The sequence below is a fragment of the Equus asinus genome, chromosome 1, assembly GCF_041296235.1.
Source record: "Equus asinus isolate D_3611 breed Donkey chromosome 1, EquAss-T2T_v2, whole genome shotgun sequence".
NCBI lineage: Eukaryota > Metazoa > Chordata > Mammalia > Perissodactyla > Equidae > Equus > Equus asinus.
The window spans coordinates 37638137-37662684 of record NC_091790.1 but is presented as its reverse complement, the minus strand read 5'-3'; the positions used below and the strand labels follow the sequence as shown (position 1 = coordinate 37662684).

The 24548-nt window shown below is 45.4% G+C and overlaps 1 protein-coding gene across 4 annotated transcripts in view; it reads left to right on the top strand.

Annotated features, from left to right (window-relative positions):
* The first annotated feature begins 740 nt into the window (after window positions 1–740).
* Window positions 741–24548, top strand: part of MTHFD1L (methylenetetrahydrofolate dehydrogenase (NADP+ dependent) 1 like) — a 190719-nt gene continuing 166911 nt past the window's right edge. The window contains exons 1-7 of one of the 4 annotated variants that reach the window (XM_044761002.2): window positions 741–1155; window positions 10278–10362; window positions 11755–11805; window positions 11895–11948; window positions 15048–15172; window positions 16743–16843; window positions 18164–18300. In XM_044761002.2, the coding sequence (XP_044616937.2) occupies window positions 932–1155; window positions 10278–10362; window positions 11755–11805; window positions 11895–11948; window positions 15048–15172; window positions 16743–16843; window positions 18164–18300 (777 nt within the window). In that variant the 5' untranslated portion in view covers window positions 741–931. Of the gene's footprint in view, window positions 1156–1504; window positions 1693–10277; window positions 10363–11754; window positions 11806–11865; window positions 11949–15047; window positions 15173–16742; window positions 16844–18163; window positions 18301–24548 lie in introns of those variants that run through there. The other 3 variants (XM_070490367.1, XM_070490456.1, XM_070490499.1) reach the window with 3 other exon arrangements.

Genomic DNA, 24548 nt, shown 5'->3' with positions numbered 1-24548 from the left:
GACACAGTCGTGGAAAGGTTAACTATTCCTGTACCCTACGATGTCATCCCCTGACAGACCATCCTACAATGCATGTAGGCCATCACCCCACAATGAAAAATACAGACAATAGTATAACATTAAGAACGTGATCGCTGGAGTCAGGCAACCTCCCAGCTCTGCCAATAAACCAACTGACCTCTGCACCCAGTTTCCCCAAGGTTGAAAATCAGGATAATACTCATTGCATTTTTAGGATTCAATGAGTGTCTTTCCAGCACCTAGGAGAGTTTAGCGGATGGAAAACCATTGTTTATAATTTTGACTAGTTTTATTCCCACTTTACTTGGGAATTATAATACTGATAAATTAGAAACAAAGTATCGTTATCTCGTTTTACCTGATGAGGCAGCTAAGGTTCACAGAGGTGAAGTACATTGCCTAAGGCTACAAAGTCAGCGTTTGAACTCAAGGCCCACACTCTTCTCTTAGGCCACCTCCAGCCCAGACAATCCCATCCTAGTATCTAAGGCCAGGGTGGTATCAGCATCCTAGGCCTAGGAATGCTGCACCGTCTCAAGGCCGCGCCTGAGCCCCACCCTCCTCTGATTTTTATCTCTAGCCAAACTTAAGCAGGGATGAGAGAGCTAGAGAGCCTGCGCTTGACGTTCAGGCGACTCGGATGAGCAGCACCGCGTCCCGCAGGCCCCCGCCCTCCCACGTCACGGCCACTAGGTGCAGTGCCCCCTAGGGGCCCCTGCTCGGGCTGAGGAGGAAGAGCCACTGGCCCGTTATTGGCCAAGCCCGGTTCTCCTGCCCGGCGCCCGCCCCGCCGCGCCCGCGAGGAGGTGGACGCCGCCGCGTCTCTGTGCCCCGCAGCCGCATCTTCTTGTCGCCGGAGGACCTGCCGCCCCTCGCTCCGGCCGCCTCGCCGCGTCCCCGCCGCCTCGCCATGAGCGCGCGCCTGCCGCTCCTCGTGCGCGGGCTCCGCCGCCCGCCGCAGCCCCCGGGCCCGCCGCGCCGCCTCCGGGTGCCCTGTCGCGCCAGCAGCGGCGGCGGCGGCGGCTGTGGCGGCGGGGAGGGCCTGCTCGGGCAGCAGCGGCTGCGGGACACCCAGGCCGGGAGCAGCCGCGGCCAGGGCAGCCAGGCGCCCCCGGCGCGGGACTCGATCGTCAGGTGAGCGGCCGGCGCTCGCCGCCGCCCAGATGCCCAGCGGCGGCGCCAGGGAACCCTGGAGGAGGGGCGGCCGGAGTGATCAGATCTCCGTGGGGGGTTCGCAAGGCGCAGGGCCGCGAGTGCTTGGTGCCAACATGTTTGGGGCGCCGGCGGCTTGCGGGGAGAGCGCGCCCCCGGGCCGACTCTGGGCGGGGGATCGGGCGGGCGCGGGCATCCCCGGACGCCGCGCAGCCCGGATCGCGCGCTCCGCTCCACGTGCGCCAGCCGCCGGCTCTGATGCAACGGCGCCGGGCGCGCAGGGCAGGAAAGGGGCGGTGCGACCGAGGGCGGGAGCCGGGAGGAGGGGCGCCCGCCCGCCCGCCCGCGCGCGCAGTGGGGCCCGGGCTGGGGGCGGGACGCGGCGGGCCTCCCGGGCCCCCTCCGGGGGCCGCCGGCGCAGGGGCTCCGCGTCCGCCTCGCTGGCTCGGGCGGCTGGCGGCGGGGCGGTTTGCCTTGTCCCGAAACGCCGCCGCCTCCGGCGAGGGAGGAGCGCGCCTTGTGAGTTACCTGATCTTTTCTGGACAAGTAGAGGCGGAGCCGGTACCCGGCAAGGAGCAGAATGCGACCTGGGAAGTCGGGGCTGGCTGCTTCCCAGCATCGCTGCACTGGGGGCGCGGAATCGCGGGCGTAGCTCTATTTCCGACGTTCTCTCCGGACCCAGAGGCCAACGGTGGGAGCCCGGGGCCTGCCTTCCTCGGCACCCCCACCGGAGACGCCACATGCAGGCCGCCCTCCAGTCATCAGCCCTCGTAGCCCCTCAGTGGGAGAGAGGCCTGGTCAGGGCCCTCCTGGAGGAGTGTGTTACCTGGGGACTCGGGTGGTGTAAAGCGAAGCGCTCAGGATGTACCTGGAGGTGGCGGGACCGCCTCCCCCTCGCCCCCGGCTCCCCTACCCCCCGCAGCTGGGATTCCTCCTTCCAGGATGCCATGTCCCCGGAGGCTGTTCCACCTCCATCCACTCACGTCCTCCCCTTCTTGCCTTCTGTCCTTCATTCTGAAAGTGGTTGCCTTTCCCCCCTGTGTTTCCAAGCCTCTTTATGATGTGGCCGATGACTCTAAAGGAGCCTTTTGTTTAGTTTACCTTGGCTTCTCTCTGAGTGTTGTAGTGACTTTAGGCTTCTCCGGGTCATTCGATTTCAACGAGTGTACAGCTGAGCTCTTCTTAATGGGCGAGGGTCTAAAGACAGTGTAGGACACAGAGACCACCCCTCCATCTCCCTCATATTTTCTGGATGGCTCTTGCCTCCACTTGAAACTTTCTTGTTCGTTGATTGTCTGTCTCCCTGCCTGGAGTGAAAGCTCTGCGGGGTCAGGGGCCTCGTCTGTCCTGTTCACGGCTGGACCCTTCCTGCTGGGAACGGGGCCTGGTACAGCGCAGGCATTTGTGGCAGGGTGGCTGAAGGAATGACGCAAGATTCGAGGTCATTTGGGGATTTTATTCATGCATATTCTTTCATTTAAAGCCGGGACAACGGAGATGAGTAGAATGGACAGTAGGGGTGTGGGTTAGGATCCTGCTGGGCTGGGCTGGCCGGTCTCAATTCTCCCACTGCGCGGGGCGGGGCAGGAGTCCGGGAGGCTGGAGCGGGGTGGCTAGCGATGGGCTGTCCTACAGAGTTGTGCAAAGGATGAGATGAGAGGTGGTCTACAAAATGCATAGTCCAGGGACTGTCACATGCTAAGCCCTCTACGAATCTTGGCTATTATTATTGTATATTTTTACAGCTCTCTAAGCCAGAGGTTGGCAAAGGACTAGATAGTAAATACTTTAGGTTTTGCAGACCAAGAGGTAAAATAGAAGATATTATGTAGGTACTTTTATAAGAGAAAAAACAAATTTTCACAGTTTTTTGATTGATGAAATTCCAAATTTTGTTTATGGACACTGACATTTGAATTTCATATAATATTCACATGCCACAATATATTATTATTATTTCAGTGGTTTTTTAACCAATTAAAATATAAAACCCATTGTTAGGAGGTGAGCCAACGTTTGTCAGCTCCTCGTCTAAACTAGAAGAAGGAAGCGTTGGGCAGTGAATTATTGCTTCATGGGATGTGTGGTGAAGAGACAGGCGCCCGTGACTCCACCACTTATTAGCTGTGAGAGCTCAGACAAGCTCTTTGACCTCGGTCCTTCCTCTGCAAAGTGGAAACCAGGACATCACCTGCTCTAGAAGGTTGTTGTGACTATTTCTGTGCTGTTAGGAAGCACATTAAAAATTTTTTTTTCTGACACTTTTTTAATTGAATTGTAATTGACATACCATACTATATTAGCTTCAGGTGTACAACATAGTGACTTGATATTTTTGTACATTATGAAATGATCACCATGGTAAGTCCAGCCGCCATCTGTCACCACACCAGGTGATTGCAGCGTTGTTGACTATATTCCCCGCGCTGGACTGAAGCACATTCTTAGGATCTACAACACTGGTATTTATCTTTCAGTTGGGTGTGTTTTTTAATCACAGTTGGCCAGGTGGCTGTCACAGCGTATTTGCCATTGCCTGTACCTCTGGGAGCTTGGTCAGAACCATATACATCGTTGTCCCTGTTTGACGTATATGCCTCATCTAACAAAACCATCCTCCAAGGAATTCCCCCAGGACTTGGAGGAAAGGGGGCACGTGGGCCTAGCTAGATGTCACCTAGAACCAATAAGTCTTAGTTCTCAATTCACTTCATGGACGTGTATCAGAAAGGTTAAAGAATAAGGTCCCTCAAAAGCATAGTGACCTGTTGTTTTGACTAGATAACCATAATGTCCAATGTTTTTGTCAACAAGTCATGGCAGTTTTAGGAAGTAATATGATTTCTGGTTGTTGTCTGACAAGTCTCCATTGGCGTTTGGTAGAATCAAGAAAGCTCCATTGTCAAAATGTGCAGAATGGGTGTCAGCAACTTGATGAAAACCCCAGGGACAAATAGGATGTTGTCTTTTAAGGAATGCTGCATTGGGCCCGGCCCGGTGGCCTAGTGGTTAAGCAGCGCACTCTGCTTCACGGGCCCGGATTTTCATAGGTACATAAAGTGGACTTAGCCCAGGGGCATACACCACTGTTGGGAAGTGGGCAAGTTTGTCTTTCGGCACCTAAAAACCTCAGCATGCTGGGCCCGTCTCCTCCACCTGCCCTGACTTCAGCCCCACCGCTGAAGGCTGGGTTGCACTCTGCTCTTCTCACATCATGGAAACCAGGCATGGGGAAGGCTTCGGTCTAAACAGAATTTCAGAGGAGGGTGTGACAGTCCGACTCTCACATGACCACGTAGATTCTTAGCGTACAAGGTCACTGGAAATCTCACTCGGAGTAAATTTCTCTGGAACACCCACAGCCAAGAGATGGAAAAGGGGCACGGGGTCTCGACCCTGACCGGTTGCACAGGAACTCTGAAACTGTGCAGTCGGTGACGCTGGATTCCTGAGGGCGGGTGCTGTGAAGTTTAGAAACGACTTAGTCACTGTTGTTCTTAACTTCTGTCCTTTGTGTCTCAATGTGCTTTTCTCATGCTTTGGGCTCAAACCAGTTTTTGACTCTGTTCAATTATCAAATATTCATGAAACGCCTACAAATGACCAGGCGCTGTGCAAAGCTGGTAAAAACATTTCTACCTCAAGGGGTTGAATGCGACAGGTGCTATATGTTAGAATCTTCTTCCCAAAAGGAACTTTTCACCTCCTATAAAAGGGTTTTCAAATATACCATAAACCAAACATCCCAAATTTTATTAATTTACAGTAATATAGGTTGATTGTGCAATATTTTGCAGTCATTAACCTTTTTTTTAAAGATTGGCACCTGAGCTAACATTTGTTACCAATCTTCTTTTTTTTATTTTTTTCCTTTTTCTCTCCAAAGCCCTCCAGTACATAGTTGTATATTCTAGTTGTAGGTCCTTCTGCTTGTGCTATGTGGGAGGCCGCCTAAGTGTGTCCTGGTGAGCGGTGCCATGTCCGTGCCCAGGATCTGAACTGGCGAAACCCTGGGCTGCTGAAGCAGAGCACGCAGACTCAACCACTCGGCCATGGGACTGGCCCCTTGTTAACCTTGTTAATGCAGCATAATTCCACATTATCTTGGTGTTCCATGCTCTAAACTACTTATAAGGAAAGAAAAATGTGAGAAGCTAAACGTGAGAATGCTCATGTCTTCATAGATTTTTTTAAAACAAAAAACATCGAAAAGGCGTGCATCAGGAAGCTCCAGGTATTATCCATAGGACAAGGTTTAAGTTAAAATAAAGACATGTAGGGCCAGCCTCGGTGGCCTAGTGGTTAAGTTCGGTGTACTCTGCTTTGGCGGCCCAGGCCTGGTTCTTGAGCAGGGACCTACCCCGCTCTGTTAGTGGCCTGGATGTTGCCTTAGGGCGAATCTTCCTCAGCCAAATGAAAAAAAAGAAGAAATGATATACCGCCAACACCCTTGATGGCCTTGAGGATGATATTGTGTAAAAGAAAAAAGAAAGTGACACTAAGGACCTTGAGTCGAAAAAGTCACTCAAAAAGTCAGATCCTGAATGTAAAGAAGTTTTGGGAATACTTCAGTCATTTGTTTGATATGTTTTCCTTTTTATGTCTTTATATGAATGGTTTATGGCAAATAAAAAAAATCTATGTCTAAATAAGTCTAAAAAATTCTCTTAATACTTACAGGATACAGTCATGCGCCGCATAACCACGTTTCAGTCAACGACGGACCACATATACAATGGTGGTCCCCTAAGATTAGTAGCTTGCAGCCTAGGTGTACCGTAGGCTCTACCATCCTGGTTTGTGTGAGTGCACTCTGTGATGTTTACACAACGACAGAATCCTCAAAATGCATCCCCGTCATTAAGCGACGCATGTCTGTAAACACTGTGTTAACATAGTTCTGTGGTTTAACTGGGGGCATTTTTTGTTTTTTCTTAGTGGTTCATAAAACAAGGGTGTGTCTTTCATTCTCTATCTTAAATTGGATGTAGCACAGGAAAGAAGATTAGCGCTCCCAGACCCAACCTGTGCATATGTAAGACACAGGCCAGTCTGCTTTAATAAAGATACCCCAAGTAACTGTGCACTTCCTGTCAAGAGGGAAGCCGTCCAGGGAGGTGGGATGGCCCTCTGATGTCTCCTCACTGCTCTGGCCCTGGGTAAAAGGCAGCTACTCGAATTTCCTGGCCGGCAAGAGGAAAGGGGCCAAGTTGCTGGTGTACCAGTCTCTTACCCGCATGTTCCTGGCCTCTTTCTGGTCGGCCGTCACAACCTGTTGGCCAGAAGTTAGTCACATGACCCCATCAAAGTGCAGACAAGACTGGGAAATGTGCTCTCTAGCTAGGCGGCCATGTGCAGCCAAAACTCAGAATTCTATTATTAAAGAAGAGGAAATGGCGTGGAAGTATTATTCATAGGAAGTACCTAATAATTTAAACCATCTTTATCAGCTTTATTATCACTACTGTTACAATATATGGAACATATATGCCTTTGATTGCCAGTACAGTGGTTTATTAAGCTGCTCCATGGTGCTTATTTTGGTTTTTTCTGGTGAGGAAGATTGGCCCTGAGCTAACATCCATTGGCAATCTTCCTCTTTTTCCTGAGGAAAAGTGGCCCTAAGCTAACGTCTGTGCCAATCTTCCTCTATTTTGTATGTGGGATGCTGCCACAGCATAGCTTGATGAGCAGTACATGAGTCCACACCCAGGATCCAAACCTGTGAACCCCGGGCTGCCAAAGCAGAGTGCACAAACTTAACCACTATGCCACGGAGCTGACCCCATTAAACTGGTCCATGGTGGTTTTCACCTGGACTGTTTCTCGGAATACTGAGGCTGTCTTTGGAAGAGACTGTTTTGGAAGTCTTCCCTGTATTTGGAGACAAGCACCTCTTTTGCCTTTGAAAAAGTTGAAGTGTAGCCTATTATCAATAAATAGGCTCAACATTTGGGAACATACTTAAATTGGTAGTTTTAATAACATTATCAGCAGCTGCCTCCCAGACCCTTTGGCGTGATCACAGCTAGCTGCAAGGGAGGCTGAGAAACCTGGTCATTGTTCCGGCAGCCTTGTGCGCAGCTCATGTGCATTATTTCACAGACTGCCAGAGGGATAGCAGTGAGCCTCAGTGGAGGCAGTGTAGGAGATGCCTCAGTGTAACAGTAGCAGTAAGTATTAATAACAAAGCTGATGGAGGCCAGACCAGTGGCGTAGTGCTTAAGTTCTCACGCTCTGCTTTAGCAACGCGGGGTTCGCAGATTTGGATCTCGGGTGTGGACCTCGGGTAGAGGACCTCCTCCAGCAAAAAGAGGAAGATTGGCAATGAATGTTAGCTCAGGGCCAATCTTCCTCACACACACACACACGATAATAATAAAGCTGGGGCTGGCCCAGTGGCACAGCAGTTAAGTGCGCACGTTCCGCTTCTGAGTGGCCTGGGGTTCGCCAGTTTGGATCCCGGGTGCGGACGTGGCACTGCTTGGCACGCCATGCTGTGGTAGGCATCCCATGTATAAAGTAGAGGAAGATGGGCACAGATGTTAGCTCAGGGCCAGGCTTCCTCAGCAAAAAGAGGAGGATTGGCAGTAGTTAGCTCAGGGCTACTCTTCCTCCAAAAAAAAAAAAAATAATAATAAAGCTGCTGATGGTGGCTTAAGTTATTATTAAATTGTTATCTTTACTAATACAGTTCTGAGTTTTAGCTACACGTGGCAGCCCAGCTAGAGACACATTTCTTCCAACTGGATCTTGACAAGGCAAGTTTCTCCCCAGAGGGCAGATCTCTGATGAGAAACATTTATGCTACTTTTTAGATTCATTGAGCCTTGTGACTCCTTTCTTGCTGGCTTTGCTTGTCACTATCAGAATACTGAGTAACCCAGAGGATGAAACATTCCCCACAGAACAAGTCGTGTTGGAACTAGCCACCTTTGTTACATTAGCTTGGCAGCAGATTTGCGCTTCTATACAAGTGTTCCCTTCATATTACTGAGGAGCAGCAAGACTACAAATGTTTCCCGGAAAATTATTGCTGTAGGAAGGAGTGTTTTTTGTGTTCAAGGGTAGCTTGGAGGCCAGGGGAAAAAAAGCCTACAATTCTAAGAACAAAGGTAAAGAGCCACTGTGGTACCCATCTTGCAGATGAGGAAACTGGGGTTCATGAGAGACTCAGCAGATTGCCCAAGCTAGTCAGTGGAAGGCCCGCAGGCTGGTCCAGCGCGGTGTTTTCACTCTATTGGTGCTTCAGAGCTGCCTGGACCCCAGGTTGAAATTGCACATTCCACCCAGACCTATTGAATTAGCCTTTCTGGGGTGAGGCACAGAAACCTTTCTTTTTACCACACTCCCCAGATGACCCTCATGCACATTGCCAAGAACCACTTGGGACCCACACTCCAGTGCCTTCTCAGACTAGACAGAAATAAGGACCCAACGTGGCCCAAATTAGCGGTCCCAGAAGGCAGAGGAGCAGGAGCAGCACCTGGCCTCAGCCACATGTTCTTGGACGGAGGACTGTAGAGCTCTTTTAGAAGGTGCTTTGTAAGCTTTCACGTACAGTCTCATTTAGTCAACACAACAGCATGATTATTTCACTGGGAATCCAGTTGCTTTATTCCCAAGCGTTTAGAAACAAAACAAACTGAAACCTTGTAGGTCGTGCACAGTTGCGTGGCCACCTATTCCGTTTATTCCAGCCCAGCTGGCAGCAGGAAGCCTCCTCCTGGGTGAGAGTTTCGAAGCCTTTTAGGGTTTTCTGAGCAGCCTCCCCTCGTCCACCTACTGGAGAACAGTGCCCTCCACTTAATGTTCAGCTTCCTCTCTCAAAACTTGGGGCAGCCCCCGGGTGCCTTTTTGCCCTTGGCGATTTGCTGCTGATGCTATGTGGCTGGACCTTGGCCTTGCCTTTTGTGAAAGCTGTTGTGTGTGTGCAAGACCCTGTCAGAGACAGAAAGCCAAACTTAAAGATGGTCTTAACCCTGAGGCTCGGGACCGGCCTCGGCTGAGCCTTTTGTCTGTTATTGTGAGAGGAAGAAACGAGGCCAACTTCCTATGCGAGGGAGGAACATTTCGTAGTGATGGTGGGGAAGGATTTCTCTGAAACTGCTCCTCCCAGAAGACTGCAGAAAGACAGCCTGACTTGTGCCACGTTGTCTAGGTCTGCCCCGCCCTGCGCTGGCACCCGTTTCCTCTTCCCAATGGTGCTAGGAGGAGGCAGCCCCTGCTGGGGCTTTTAGGAGGTCCAGATGCAGACTGTGGGCGCTCAGAGGAGTGAGAGGAGAGGCTCACTCCTAGGAGGCCTTGGGAGGGTATCAAATTCTGATGCCGCCCCAGTGTTCTTTCAACAATTCCTTCCCTTCCCTCCTCTCCCTTCCCATTCCTTCTTTAAACTCTGGGACCTGGAATTTGTCCTGACCCACCACTTCTTACCCAACAGCAGACCCCCTCCCCAGACCCCTATTATTGCTACCCTCCCCGCCCCCCCCACAATGTGTACGGGAGGAATATAGAGCAGGAGGGGATTATTTTAAAAAGAACCCCATGGGCCGGCCCAGTGGCGCAGTAGTTAAGTTCGCATGTTCTGCTTCTCGGCAGCCCGGTGTTCACCAGTTCGGATCCCTGGTGCAGACATGGCACCGCTTGGCAAAAGCCATGTTGTGGCAGGCATCCCACGTATAAAGTAGAGGAAGATGGGCATGGATGTTAGCTCAGGGCCAGTCTTCCTCAGCAAAAAGAGGAGGATTGGCAGCAGATGTTAGCTCAGGGCTAATCTTCCTAAAAAAAAAAAAAAGAACCCCAAAGTTTTTATTACAGTAAGCTTGGAAAATACAAGAGAAAAATGCGGCCCTGGAAAATTTCTGTTAACATCTAATTTGTCCACCTCTGCTTATTTTTAAAATTAGATTGTCCATTTCACGCGGCGTGAGTATTTCATGGTTGTTTCCTGCTCCCCTCCCCCCACACTTTCCACGCAGGGAGCGCATCCTTATGTTGTCTATTTTCACTTATAGTAACAGACTTTTGAGGGAAATGTGTTGTCTCCACCCTTTCTGGTCATTAACAAAGACGTGACTGTATGTTGTTTTTCTTTCTCAACATAGAGAAGTCATTCAGAATTCAAAAGAAGTTCTGAGTTTATTGCAAGAAAAAAACCCTGCCTTTAAGCCAGTTCTTGCTATTATTCAGGTAAGCCGAGAGCGTGGTTCAGTCCTGCTATTTTAGAATGCCCTTCCATTTAGAAGATAATTGTTTAGAAGACCAGCTGCATTTCTTGTCACAGAAGTCCCCTCTGGGCTTAATGGAGGGCAGAGATGGCGTGGCTGGAAGTGCTGTTGTTTCCCCATCCTTTGCTCATGTTGCCTCCACAGGGTTACAGGTTAGGTACTGCCCTCCTGGAGCCTGTCTTCTTTTGTGAGTGTTTCTGCTTTTGGTGTGGGCAGCTTTAAGAGGTCAGGAGGTAAGACACCCGTGTAAATTACATTACACAGGGTGTGTTGTGGTCCCTGGCTGCTTATAAATGCTTCTGTGGAAGACAGAAGCTTGCTGAGACGTGGTATTTGGTAACCTTACTACTAAATCTTTTAAAGCCTGCCATGAGTTTAAAGGGCCAAAAGTCATTACATGTCAGGAGGACTTTGCATTCCATGTGCCTCTGTTGGCGCCGCCCCTTCGTTCCTCACCGCTCGTGGCACTGTTTGCCGTCCTCATTGGCGCCCCCGTGTGATAACAGGTGCAGAGAAATGGTGAGGCGAGCCAAGCCCGTAACCTAACACAGCTCCCCAGTCGGACTGCTGCTGTCGTTTTTGGCGTGCACTCCATGTGTCAAGATCGCAGCCTCTAGATCCATCAGTGCTGTGGTTTTCAAGACTGTAGAGCTAGGCTCAAGTCCCTGGCGTCCTTTGGGGTCTTTTCCACATCCCCTACAAAGATAGGGGAAAGAGAAGTGTAGCAAAAGAAGTGGATCTGAGCCTGGGTCTCCTGGGGTCTGCTTCCTCAGTCGCTTTCCACGTAAGGGCACATAACCTAAACCCTGGTCTTCGGGTCCTCATTTAAAAGGGATGCTGGCCCTGTGGCTGTATATGCCTGACCAGGGCCGTTATAAAAAAAAAACTGACATAATTTGGAGCCAGCCTAGTGGTGCAGTGGTTGAGTTCACACTTTCCGCTTCAGCAGCCTCGGGTTTGCTGGTTCAGATCCCAAGTGCGGACCTATGCACCGCTTATCAAGCCATGCTGTGGCAGGTGTCCCCCATATAAGGGAGAGGAAGATGGGCACAGATGTTAGCTCAGGGCCAGTCTTCCTCAACAAAAAAGAGGAGGATTGGCAGCAGATGTTAGCTCAGGGCCAATCTTCCTCAAAGAAAAAAGTGGACATAATCTGAAAGCCTGAGAAACTGATAGGTTAATAAATACCAGCCGTTAGTCCCCTTTTGTGAGCAATAAGATCCTTTTTCTGCATTTTCCCTGTCATCTTTCTGATTAGATAATTTATAATCACAAATTTAGTCTCTGTATTATATTTTGTGCCTTTTCAAGATATTTTTATGCTGTTACGTTCTTCTTACTCTCCTCTCCTAAGGCAGGTGATGATAACTTGATGCAAGAAATAAACCAGAATTTGGCTGAAGAGGTGAGGATGGTTGATTCTCAAACATTCGTGATAATTTGTTGACGATGCCTTCTCTTCCAGTGATCCAGTACCTCGTGTTCTCTTTTCAGGCTGGTCTGAACATCACTCACATTTGCCTTCCTCCAGACAGCGGTGAAGATGAGGTAACCACAGCACTGCCCCTGAATCCTTACTTGGCTTTCCTCCCTTTAGACCTAATGTGCCTGGTAGCATCTCTTACTTGTGGTCGGAACAGATCAGCCTTTTCTTGTGACTGAACTTTGAGAGGAAAGAGTTCACTTTTCCCTCTAGTGGAAATGCTCCTTGATCTGTTTGTCCCCTACTGTGTGTTTCTCTTGAAGACATGCGCTGTGATGTAGTGACTTTGATTGTGTTTCTTCAGCTGTAGGAGCAGCATCGTCTAGTGGACGTTGTCCGGCTGGCAGTGTCGGGAGGACTAGTTCTGGTTTGCTCTGTCCTGACAGGGTATTTGACCTTGGTCATTCTTTGGTTTCTCTGGGTCACAGTTGCCCTATCAATAAAATAAAGGAAGAGGACAAGATCATTTTCAGGGTCTTTTCCAGGCTAACGTTCTGTGAATCCTTGAGTGGCGTTTTGGGGCAGCTGATAAGAAGCAACCCTGGGATTCTTTTGCTCCTGTTGCATGTGATTCAGTTGTTTTTGCCAGCAAGGAGTAACAGCCTTCACCAGCAACATCTCAAGCCTGGAAGAAGCAGCCACCCCCATAGGTGGTGAGAAACTGGACCACGGGCCATGCCAGGGTCTAGTCCTCCTGTGGCTGTAAAGATTGAGTGTGTCCTCAAGTGGTAGAAAAACCTCAAATAACAGAATCTGGAATAACACAGAAGTTTATTCTTTTTGTACTTGAATAAAGTGTAGAATTAGACAGCCCCTGGCTGGTGTGGTGGCATCACAGAGTCATTAGAAACTCATTTTCTTTCCATCTGGCTGCTCCATCATCTTTGTTGTGCTGCCTCATATCCAAGATGGCGGACTCAACTCTACGTATCACATCTACGTTCTAGCTGGAGTCAGTTAAAAAATAAATCCAGACTTAGTCAGGAGAGAGAATGCAAAAGGATTATTGCAAGGTGGGAAGAGGGAGTATTGAAATAGCGAATGCTCTCTCACCATGAGATCTGCAGGCCTCTGAGGGTTAGGCAGAAGGGTTTTTCTTTTATAAGGAGGCATAGAGAAGGCTCGAAAGAATCAGTGTGAGAAAGTGGGATGAAAGGTTGGCTTGATGGGCTAGTAGACAGAGAATGTTTTGCCCTGAGGCCAGCCTGTGCTCAAAAGGGGTTATCTGCTAACCAAGGGAGGGTAGACCAAAGTTTAGCAACCTGGGGGAAGGAGCAGCGCTTACCCAAAGTTTGATTGACAAGCCTTTTCTGACTGATCAGTGGGGGCAAGTAGTTCAGCTAATCACTTATGAGACAAAGAATGGGTATTTGAAGGAGTATGTCTGGCCTTGCCCTAGGTAGACCCTGGAGCATCAGTGAGTCTTGTCTAAGTCCAATGAGGAAGGTGGTTCTTTGCTCCACCTTGGTACACAGAGGGTGGGGGTCATTTCTTAACCTTCCCTGTTTTCCAGGATCATGGGGCTCAGTTCAACAAGTTCTTGTCACCAGCAAGAAAAAGGAAGGACAGAGACCAAAGACAGGCCCCCAATCTCTTCAGGGTTGGTTCCTGAAAGTCACAAATATTACAAATATTGACACCTGTCATCCCAGAGTTAACAAAATGTGGAGAAATGTGTTGTCCGTTTGCAGGACACCCATTGTCAGCGGTAGAATTTGCGTTTCTTTAGGTTGTTTTGCCACTCGTATTGATAGCCCTTGACTTTTTTCCCCCTCAACTTATATTTTAACAAGGAGTCATTTATTCCCTATTTTTCTTTGAAATTCTGATAAATGTGAATTTGTATGGTAGCATTACTATTAGGTTGGAAAAGAGTAAGGATCTTGATTTATCAGTTGAGATTTTGTGGTTGTGACTGCATCTACCAAATCCTGGATACAGGTGACAGCAGTTTCCCTGCTTCATTCCATTTAGGTGTCACCCCCTCTGACCACCTCCTCCCCACCCCCCCGCCATCACTGTTAGTTTTCTACTCTGCTTAACTTGCTTTATTTTTCTTTACATCATTTACCACTTTTAGGGCTTAGTCTATTGTTATGATTATTATTTTTGGTCTTGTCTTCCCCACTAGAATATATGCTCCCTGAGGGCAGGCATTTTGTTTACAACTGTGCTTCCTCTACTTAGAACTGGTACAAAGTAGGGGCTCCAAGCCTTCAACGTTTGTTGAATGAATGAAAGAATGATGAATAAATGAAATAAAAATTTTCTTTCTGGGTTTTGTTTATCAGATAGCTTTTTCTTCTCTTACCAGGTAGAAACACCATAGTGATTTTTGCTAGACAGTGAAACAAAAATGGTAAACCAGCGCTTCCTCACAGTGAGATCCATATCCGGGGGCTAATCGCCCTCTTACTTAGAAATAAATACTATTGATAAGTGATATGAATCAGTATGTTATCTCCTGGCATAAAATAGAGATAGACAGAGGGCAGAGCATTGCTCATTTAAAGACATACCGAGCCATTCATTAGCTCTTACATTAGCTTCCCAAACTGTACTTTGGTCTTTTTCATAAATAGTGAATTATTTTAGTGTTTCCAACAAAAAGGAGATATCTGTGCTGAGAGTTTGTCTTTCATGAGCCTTTGGAAATGCTTTCTCCATGCCATTCAGGTCCAGAGAACATGAGGGCCTGAGTGACAACTTCACGGATGTCATGATTTGTGAGCTTTTGTTGGACACATTGTGTTTGACACACAGGCTTGTCTGGGCTGGCTTGCAACGCTCAAGATTCATGCTTCGTGGCCTCCCCAGAAGTTGGCAGTGTGTTTGGCTTCACTATGACTGTTGACAAGGAATTGTCTTTTGCTATCTAAACTTGATTAGCTGTTGAGCTTGGGTTTGGTTTTGTTCTGTTCTGGCAGAGAGTAGAGCGATAAGAAAGACCGAAAGTCACTAAAAACTTCAGCCAAGCTTTTTCTGAGCTTTTATAAACATGGTACAAAGAGAAAATAGACCTCTTCATTGTTTTATACCAAGTCTTTAATGGGGAGTGGAAAAGAAACTAGAGCACATGCATTTTTATGAATCTGTTTTTATATAAAACTGCTTTTCTTGGGGCTAATGTTCGCAAAACTGACTTTCGTTTTTTCTCTCTTTAGATTATAGATGAAATCTTGAAGATTAATGAAGACACCAGAGTACATGGCCTTGCCCTTCAGATCTCCGAGAGCTCGTTTAGCAACAAAGTCCTCAATGCCTTGAAACCAGAAAAAGATGTGGATGGGTAAGAAAGTATAAAAGAAAATCAACTCTTAGTGGTAAACGAGTTTTTCTACTGTGATATTTTTTTATTCCACTGTTTCAACTGTATCAGTAATTAAGATGAGAAAGAAATCATTGAAAATACTCCAGAGTTTGAGGGTTTGTTAAATTCTGTACAAAAAAGTTGCATATTTGGGAAACTACACGAGCCTTTTTTGTAGTGCTTGGGTGCCCTTTGGAAGTAATCTCCTTCCACCATCATATTCATTTGATAAGTGTCTGTCTGACGTACAGAGTCCTTGGCCAGCTCTCCTCTTCTAATCGCTTTTCCTTGATAATTCTATCAGACCAGAGAAAAAGCCCAGAGACCCGATTCCCCAGCAGTACCATATTCTGCCTTAGTCCCAGGCCCGTTAAGAAAGACAAAACAAGCACTTTTATTCATAACACAAGGTTTTATTTGCAATTTGAGGGAAAAACTATAAATATCAGGTGTTCTCATATTGGTCTTGGACTCACATCATGGTGTGAAATAAACTTTATGGGACAAGGAATGCCCATCCATCCGGGAAATCGGGACATTGCCTACGGATTAAAAGCCTCATCTTCCTACGTGAAAATAGGAAGTCTTTCGTACTGTGGCCCAAAAGAACATAGCATATTTAGCATTATAAGGTTGTAAGCAAATTTATAAAGTTCGTCTTGCAGGGCTGGATGGAGAGGCCACAGCCTCAGCGAGACACCCAGGCTTCTTCCTTATTCTAGCCTTCTGTCGTAACTCAGACTTAGGGGAGACCCCAACACAGGTTGAAAAGTCATCATGAAAATCTGATTGTGTAGTAGACTAACTCTAAAGGGAGAAGAAGCCCTGATCAATTAGAAAACATCTACACCCTGAAGGTATCAAGGCATAGTTTCAAACCTTTCATAAAAGGGAGAATTATGAAAACTTTTTTAAGTGTCTCCATTTTGTTATTCACCTGTATTGAGATCATCAGTTTAAGCTAGATAGTTATGGACTGTTTTATCCTAGATTTGAACAAGGAAGGGCACAGAAGCCATTGGAAAGTACATACCACTCATTTTTTCACTTGATTTCCCGAGGAGATAAGTCCTCACCTCGAGAGGGGATCAGACCTGTGAATCCAAGTCCTGCCGGGTCACCCCAGATTTCTAGGGTTGATTCTGGATTTTGATATTAATTGAGAGATCAATTTCCTCAAGGGGAAAGTGGGCTCTGCTGCTGGACCGTGGCATCGCACACTTCCAGGGGCACCATTCCATGTGGTCCATTGAACGGAGCTCCCTGGAGGTGTACAGTGCAGCCCCACACGGCCTCAAGCTGTGGTCCTGCTGGACAGGCAGAACCAGGATGCCAGGGTCGTCCCGACTCACAGGGACCACGTTGAATTTTCCCGAGGGGCTGCTCTAAGAAGCTAATGGCCTTTATTCCTGCCCACTCTTTAATTTATATTTAATTTTCTAATATGTCCTATATATCAAACGTTGACTTGGATGTTATTTGCAATTAATCCATGGGAATTACAGATGAGTGAGTTTTGATTTACCAGTTCCCTTATTTTCGGATGCAGAGTGACAGATATAAACCTGGGGAAGCTGGTACGTGGGGATGCCCATGAATGCTTTGTTTCACCTGTGGCCAGAGCTGTAATTGAACTTCTTGAAAAGTCAGGTATGATGTCCTTCAGAAATGCTGCTATTTTCTATTTATTGGTATTTACGTGATTTTTTTAATAAGGGTTTGTTTCTGGAAGATTCTAATTGAAACATGGAAATAATACTCAGTGTGGGCTTTCTTTATTTTCTCACCTTTTGGGAGATATGAATGACTATGGCAAATTTTTCTAATGAGATTAACTGTATTACAGTTTTGAAGAGAAATTGATAAAGATGAAACTGTTTTAAAGATTAAACTGTTTTAAACAAATTCTCAGTTTTTCTCATGAAACAGTCAAAATAACTGCATTGAAAAATGTTTCAAGTTTCAACTTCTCAAATCTGTCAATATTTAGACCCAGATAAGGCTTATATTTAAGGCTTAAATGAGGAAGATATTAGATATTGTTTAAGGTGTAGAAACATAGATTTATCAATGAGCGCTGTCTCTTTCAGAAATCAATATTTAATTTCCACCAGTCTCCCCTTGACCTTGCACTTTTATGTCAGTGACATAGAAATGAATAATTTCTTTTTCTTGGTTATCAAATTTAAAGAGTAAATTGTTACTGAATGTTTCATATGTTTAAAGACTTTCTAGCTGAGTATATAAAAACTCAACTAACTAAATTTTTCTCTATTCCAGCTTGAGTAAAAAAGGGGCAGATGCCCCTATCTCACACCTGAACTTGCAACAATCAAAGAAAATTCCAAAATATATACCAGAGTACTGTTAGAAGATTAACTTCCAAGATATACCTTTAGGTCATTAGCCATTAAGCTCAAATATCTGAGATGATCCATATGGACTGTTTTTCCATCATGTGGATTATCAGGATGATGATTCTTAGTCATTCTATCATAAAATTCTCAAAGAAAGAGTAAATCATGGCTAGTGAAATACAGCAATGCGTTTTAGGAAGAAATTCAGCAGTAAGAATCAACACTAAAAGGGTCTGAATAGAGGATTTGGGTTGATTACAGAATGACTCCTAGCTCATACAGTCCTACATCGCTTAACAATCGGGATACTTCCTGAGAAATGCATTGTTAGACGATTTCATTGTTGGGTAAACATCAGAGAGTGTACTTACACAAACCTAGATGGTGCAGCCCACTACACACCTAGGCTGTGTGCTGCTAATCTTATGGGACCGCTGTGGTGTATGTGGTCCATCCTTGACTGAAACATCGTTACACGGCTCATGACTGTAGTCATATAGGTTGGTGCTCACAGGGCCGAGTTTTAAATGATTATTTTTCCTTAAGTGAAAGCTGTATGGGAGGAAGGGTCTGAAGTTTTGATCATAATACTGAATTTCCATTTGGCGGTTAGGTGTCAACTTAGATGGGAAGAAGATCTTGGTAATAGGAGCCCACGGGTCTTTGGAAGCCGCCCTACAATGCCTGTTCCAGAGGAAAGGGTCCATGACGATGAGCTCCCAGTGGAAGACACCTCAGCTTCAAAGCAAGGTAAGCATCTTTCGTGTTGGAAACATAAAACCTTAAGTGCTTGTATGAGAGAAGAAGGACAAGAAATGTGTAGACCAGGCATTGAATCTAAGAAGTCAGAGAAAGAACAGCAGAAAATCTCAAAGGATGAAAACAATAAAGAGCAGAGATTAAAGAAATAGAAAACAAGTATGTATGAGAGATTCTCAACAAAGCCGAAGTTGGTTCTTGGGAAAGTCTAGCAAAATAGACATTCCACTAGCCAAAATAATCAAGACAAGAAGTGAGAACACCAGCAATGTTGGGAATGAGCAAGGGGACATACCCACAGAAACAGGAATTATTTTTTAAAAAGGGGAATATGAACTGTTTGCTGGTAATTTGAAAATTTGTGTGAAATGAAGACTTTTCTAGAAAATGTAACTTACCACATGGACTTAAGTAAAATTGAATAGCCTTATATACATTAAAGACATTGACTCATTCTACGCACCAAACAAGCAAACAAAAAGGCAGTAGCTGGTTTTATAAAGTGAGTTCTGCCAGTCGAAGAACATATCATAATCTTTTCTCCAGAGACTAGGAAAAGACAGAACACTTCCTAAATCATTTTCTGAGTGCCCAAACCAGACAAGGACAGGATGCTAAAGGACAATTACGGGCCATTTCCACCTAGGAACATAGATGAGCAAAATATTAAGAAATATTAGCTTTTTCTGAGTGCCCAAACCAGACAAGGACAGGATGCTAAAGGACAATTACGGGCCAATTTCGCCTATGAACATAGATGAGCAAAATATTAGAAAATATTAGCAAAATATTAGAAAACCAGATCCAACACCAGGGTGGGGTTTTCATAGGATTGCAAGGGTGGTTTAACATCAAAAAAATCTATTAAAGGGGCCAGCTCCGTGGCCGAGTGGTTAAGTTCGCGCGCTCTGCTGTGGCAGCCCAGGGTTCGGATCCTGGGCGTGGACATGGCACCGCTTGTCAGGCCACGTTGAGGCGGCATCCCACATCCCACAACTAGAAGGACCTGCAACTAGGATATACAACTGTGTACGGGGCGGGGTTGGGGAGATAAAGCAGAAAAAAAAAAAAGGTTGGCAATAGTTGTTAGCCCAGGTGCCAATCCTTAAAAAAAAGAAGATTGGCAACAGTTGTTAGCCCAGGTGCCAATCTTTAAAAAAAAAAAAATCTATTAAAATCTATTAGTGTAATTCACACATTATCAGATTAGAAACTATACTCTCACCAAAGTAGATTCACAAGAGTCCTTTGATAAAATCTAGTACCCATTATGATTTTTTCTAAAAAACCTTTTAGATTAGGAATTTAAAGGAATTCCTTAACCTGATAAAACGTCTATAAAATGTTACAGCAAGTATCTCATTTAGTAGTGAAATATTAGAAACAATTTCTTTTAAAATTAGGAAACACCAGGGTGCCTGTTATCAGTACTCTTAATCAGCACTGTATGGGAATTCCTAGACAATGCAGTAATATAAAGAAAGAAGGGAGGAAGATATATAATGGTTGGAGGGGAAGACACAAACTGTCATCAGTCCTAGGTGACATGATTTTCTACATAAAAAGCCCCAAAGAATCTATTAAAAAATCTAAGAAGTAATAAGAGTTCAGCTGGGTTCTTGGATATAAGAGCAACATACAAAACCCAATTGCATTTCTAAACACCATACCCACAGTTTGAAAATTAATTTTTTAAAAAATACGATTTCTAATAGCAATAAAAATATAGGTACCTAGGAATGTATTTAACAACAGTTATTTCTGACCTTTTGAAAGAAATTATATAATTTTGATGAAAGTCATTAAGAAGACCCAAATAAAAGCAGAGAAACCATGGTCATGGGTAAGAAGACTCAATATCTTAAAGATATTAATTTTCCCCAAATTAATCTATAAGTTTGAATCAAAATCCTGACATACTCTTGTTTTGTAGAATTTGACAACCTAATTCGAAAATTTATTTGGAGGCACGAGGACAAAAACAAGACAATTTTGAAGAAAGCTAGAGCTGTAAAGATTAGCATGGAAGAATTTTGTAAAACAGCATTCACTGAAAAAAAGCAAGTTGCAGAAGGATGTATTTCATATAACTCCGTTTATATTAGGTCTAAAAGCAATAATGTGGGCTGTATACATAAAAAGTAAAAGTATAAAGAAACAAATGGGAACTAGGAACCATATCAGGAAACCATTTACAGGGACAAAGCAGATGTGGATGTAGAGAGAAAGGAAATTCACTTATGCTGGTCGTGCCTTTTTTCTTAAACTGGGCGAAGGTGGGGTGTCTAGATGTGTTATGCTATTCTTTTACATTTTCACATTTGAAATAGGTAATAAGTTTGTAAGTTAAAAAAATGAGTGCATTTCACAGATTTCGAGCAAATTAAAGTTAAACAGAAAGCACAATAAATTACTGCAGAACAAAATCTAAAAATACACTTTCCTCGTGTTGCAGCGTGAGAATGGAAATGAGCAAGTTGTGGCTCTGCCCGGGGAGGGCAGGTATCCACTGAGGCTGGCGATGCCTGAGTGCAGGCGCGTCTAACACGTGCAATTCTTTCTTGTTGTAAGACAGCTCTCAACCGTGGTCTTGCAATTCAACTCAAGCCTGTGTCCTTTTTTAGTGGCCACCACATGGTGGCAGCCTATTCAAGAAAATTCAAGGACAATGTTTTGTGATTTAGAGCCCAGAATTTTTGATTTGGAAACTTAGTGGAAGAGGAAAATAAACCTTGCCTTGAACTGAACAGCTGCAGTGAAAAAGAGAAAAAACCTTCATTGGCGATTGAATGTTTTCACAGCTGTCACAGATACTTTTGCTAGTTGTGTCTGTATTTTTGAAAAACAAAGGCATGTTTCAAAGTACTTTTTTATTATGCACATAAATCACCTGGACTCTTCTTTGGGATAAATCTCATCCTAACTTTGAGAACAGTTAAGTGGCTTTACTCTCCAGAGACCTAGAAATTGGGTAACATTCCTGTTTTCCTACAGCCAAGAGGGTTGTCTTTCATGGTTGATGGTGCACACACCGTTTGCTAAGTTCTGGCTACTTGTAACGGTACCACTGTGAATCTGAGAGGCTTTCAACTTACACTCTTTTTATGGCTTCATCTTTTTAGCCAAAAATACGGAAAGAAAGGTTCAGGGCTTCCCATACTTGTCCTGAAGTTATTTGGTCTCTGGTATTTGGTCCTCTCTACCTGGCCTACTTACATACGACAGACCACCACAAGATAAAGGCTCTTTTTCCAGTTTTCATGCCAGCCTCTAGCACTTCACTAGCCACTCTCCTCCCTGGGAATGTGCCTCATGCTCTTCCCTGACATTTGACTTTCACTATTCACTTTTCACCATTGCTGCGTTTCGTTCCAGAGGGTCAGGGGAGACCACAGGGCTGGCAGTTCATCCGGTACAGAGAGCACCTAAGCAAGAGTTAACATCCTGGGGCACCCAACTGGGACAGGCTGTGTCCCGCCTTGCCGCCCCCTTGAGAAAGTCTCTGTGAAAAACACTGAAAGTATAAATTTAACAACAGATTGGGGTTTTTGTCTCATTTCACCGTCAGTGAATAAAACGTGCCTTCTAAGGTTATAGTCCATTTAGCTTCTCATTATCAGCCACGATAAATGTTAGAGAAAGAAAAGGGCAAGTAAAGGATTATGGGTGTCAGGTCGAAGGAAATCATCTTTGAAAAGCATTTCTTACGTGCTTATTTGTACCTGACATGGAACAAGACTGCTGTTGGCTGTCCAGTTGGAGATCTCCGAAGCCAAGGGCATGAGGGGTCTGGGGATCGGGGTGACTGTGTAACTCCAGAATCCTGTTTACCACCTCCTAGACTATACATAGCCTTTCAAGTCTGGGATGACCCGAAAACGGTCACTGCCTGCTGCAACCAGTAGGAACTGCCTTCGAAGGTTTGGAGTCAGACACAACATTTGTGTTCTTGTCAAGCATTAGAACATTGGCTTTGGTGACAAACAGCATTAGCTGTTGCTTCACTTTTCTGAGTTCGTCTGCTCGTGCAAAGAGTGGGGGTCATAACACTCCCTACCTCATGTAAGTTGGCTCAGCACAGGACTTGGCACCTCTAAACATCCACGTTAATATCTTGGCTGCTGTTAATGGTGAGTCAGGAAAGACTGGCAAGTTTCACCATGCAGTTGTGTAATGATCCATAATGTGGAAGGGCAAGTGGATCAATGAAATCGTAAGGAGATAAACTGATAAAATAGCCTGATATACATATTTCCAATGTATGGCCCGGGGAAGGAGGGAGTCACTCTATCTGTGAGGTCTCCCACTGATATGTGGAGGCCGAGGGAACCAAACCAAAGCAAAACTAAGAGAGAATGTCCCAGCGAGAGTGGGTGCCCAGCTTCACTCAGCAGGAAGGTTATCAGCTTTAAGGAATGGAAGGGAGAGCCCTGTGCTCGCCACCTGTGGGCCTCTTCCTTGCTGGGACTCCTGTGCCACTCAGAAGCTCTCCACTGCTAATCTTGTCTGCTGGGGATTCCTGGTTTGCTAGTTATTCCTTCCAGGCCCTACAATTTTGAGGAATAGTTCCATCGAGTTAGCTAAATAGAGATGGATCCTTTCTCTCTCCGCCTGCCTGAATCTAAAGATATTCTTTGCATACTGATTATGCGTAAAATCTCTGCAGAGCCTCAGTGTGAAGAATCCGAGATTTGCCTTTTTAGAGTTTGACGGAAAACGGAGTAGACTTCTGTATTTGGCAGCTTCATAGCTTATGCCGTCTGAGTGTATCACTGAAAATGAAGAATAAGTTCCTGCTTTGTGTCAGAGCATCCCTTCTGGGCTTTGAGATGCGGTGTGCATTTCCATGTCAGGGAGGGGAAGAATGTCTGGGCGTTTGTCTAAATTAGCCTCGTGTGGTGGAGCATCAGATGTCAGGAAGCCAGAACACTGGGTGTGATGTTTTCGGGTAGGGCTTAGGAATCGCCCTTTTTCCTCCCCCCAAATGTAGGCCCCACACTCAGCTTCCTTGGCCCCTGGAGTGGAAGGGACCCCTATGTGGGGACCCAGATAGAGCCATCCACCCGGTGAGAACTGGCTTGGATTTGGAGATATCCTCTTCCTCACCCTAATGAGTTCACCCTGATGCCAAAAGCAATCTGAGGTGAGAGAATGCTCTGCGTTTAGTGTTTATGAGGCAGAGTGGTACCCCTCTCGAGGGGAGAGAGGGTGACAGGCACCCAGGGCTCTGCATGCACACCCCTGCCTCGCTCCCCTAGCTGGGGAACCACTTCTGACTGTGCAGTTACACACAGCTGGAAGATGATGGTCAAACAGCCTCCAGCTGTGACGAATCGGGTCCATCCCAGCTGCATGTGTAAGAAATAACCTAGAAATAAGAGAACTATTTTATTTCGTTTTTCTCAGAGGATCTCATTTCTCCTCCTTCTGAGCAAAGAGACCCTCAAATCTAGCACTAACAAAATAAGGAAAAAATATGGGTCTTTCACATTTGAAGGATCAAAGTGTGTAGGTTTTTGAGCAAAGCTAAATGATCACAGAGTCATTTCCAGTTTAAATTTAGTGCATAGCATGGCTTATAAATGGCTTTTAGAAGTGAACTGGAAAATTCTGAATATATTTGTATTATACATATGAAATCTTGAAAAAAGAATAATCTCTTTTCCAAAGATTGAGAAAGAAAAACCTCTAGATTTTAAACTGGGCTAGATGAGTGAGTTACATGATAATTTTTTAAAATTAATTTTTAATGCATTATCTTTTAAATCCCATAGGAAATAAAAGTGGAGTTTCAAACCAAAAACACAATGATACTGGCTTTTCTGGAGATCTTTATTTCTTCATACGTCTTGCAGTTACTGTCCAGCATCCTTTCATTTCAACCCAAAGGATTCTCTTTTGCATTTCTTGTAGGGCAGGTCTAGTGATAATGAACTCCCTTGGCTTTTGTTAATATGCAAATGCATTAATTTCTCACTCATCTTTGCAGTACAGTTTTGCTGGATATAGAATTCTCAGTTGACAGGTTGTTTTCTTCTAGCATTTTAAATATGTCATCCCACTGTCTTCTGGCTTCCATGGTTTTTGATAAGCATGATAATTCTTTTTAATAGAAGAGGCTACACTTAAAACAGTAACATATTGTAATGGCAATAATAGCTAACATTAATTGAGTTGATGGTTTCTGTGAACCAGACACTCTCCTGTCCTCATGTTACCTCGTTGATGCTGCACGGTCA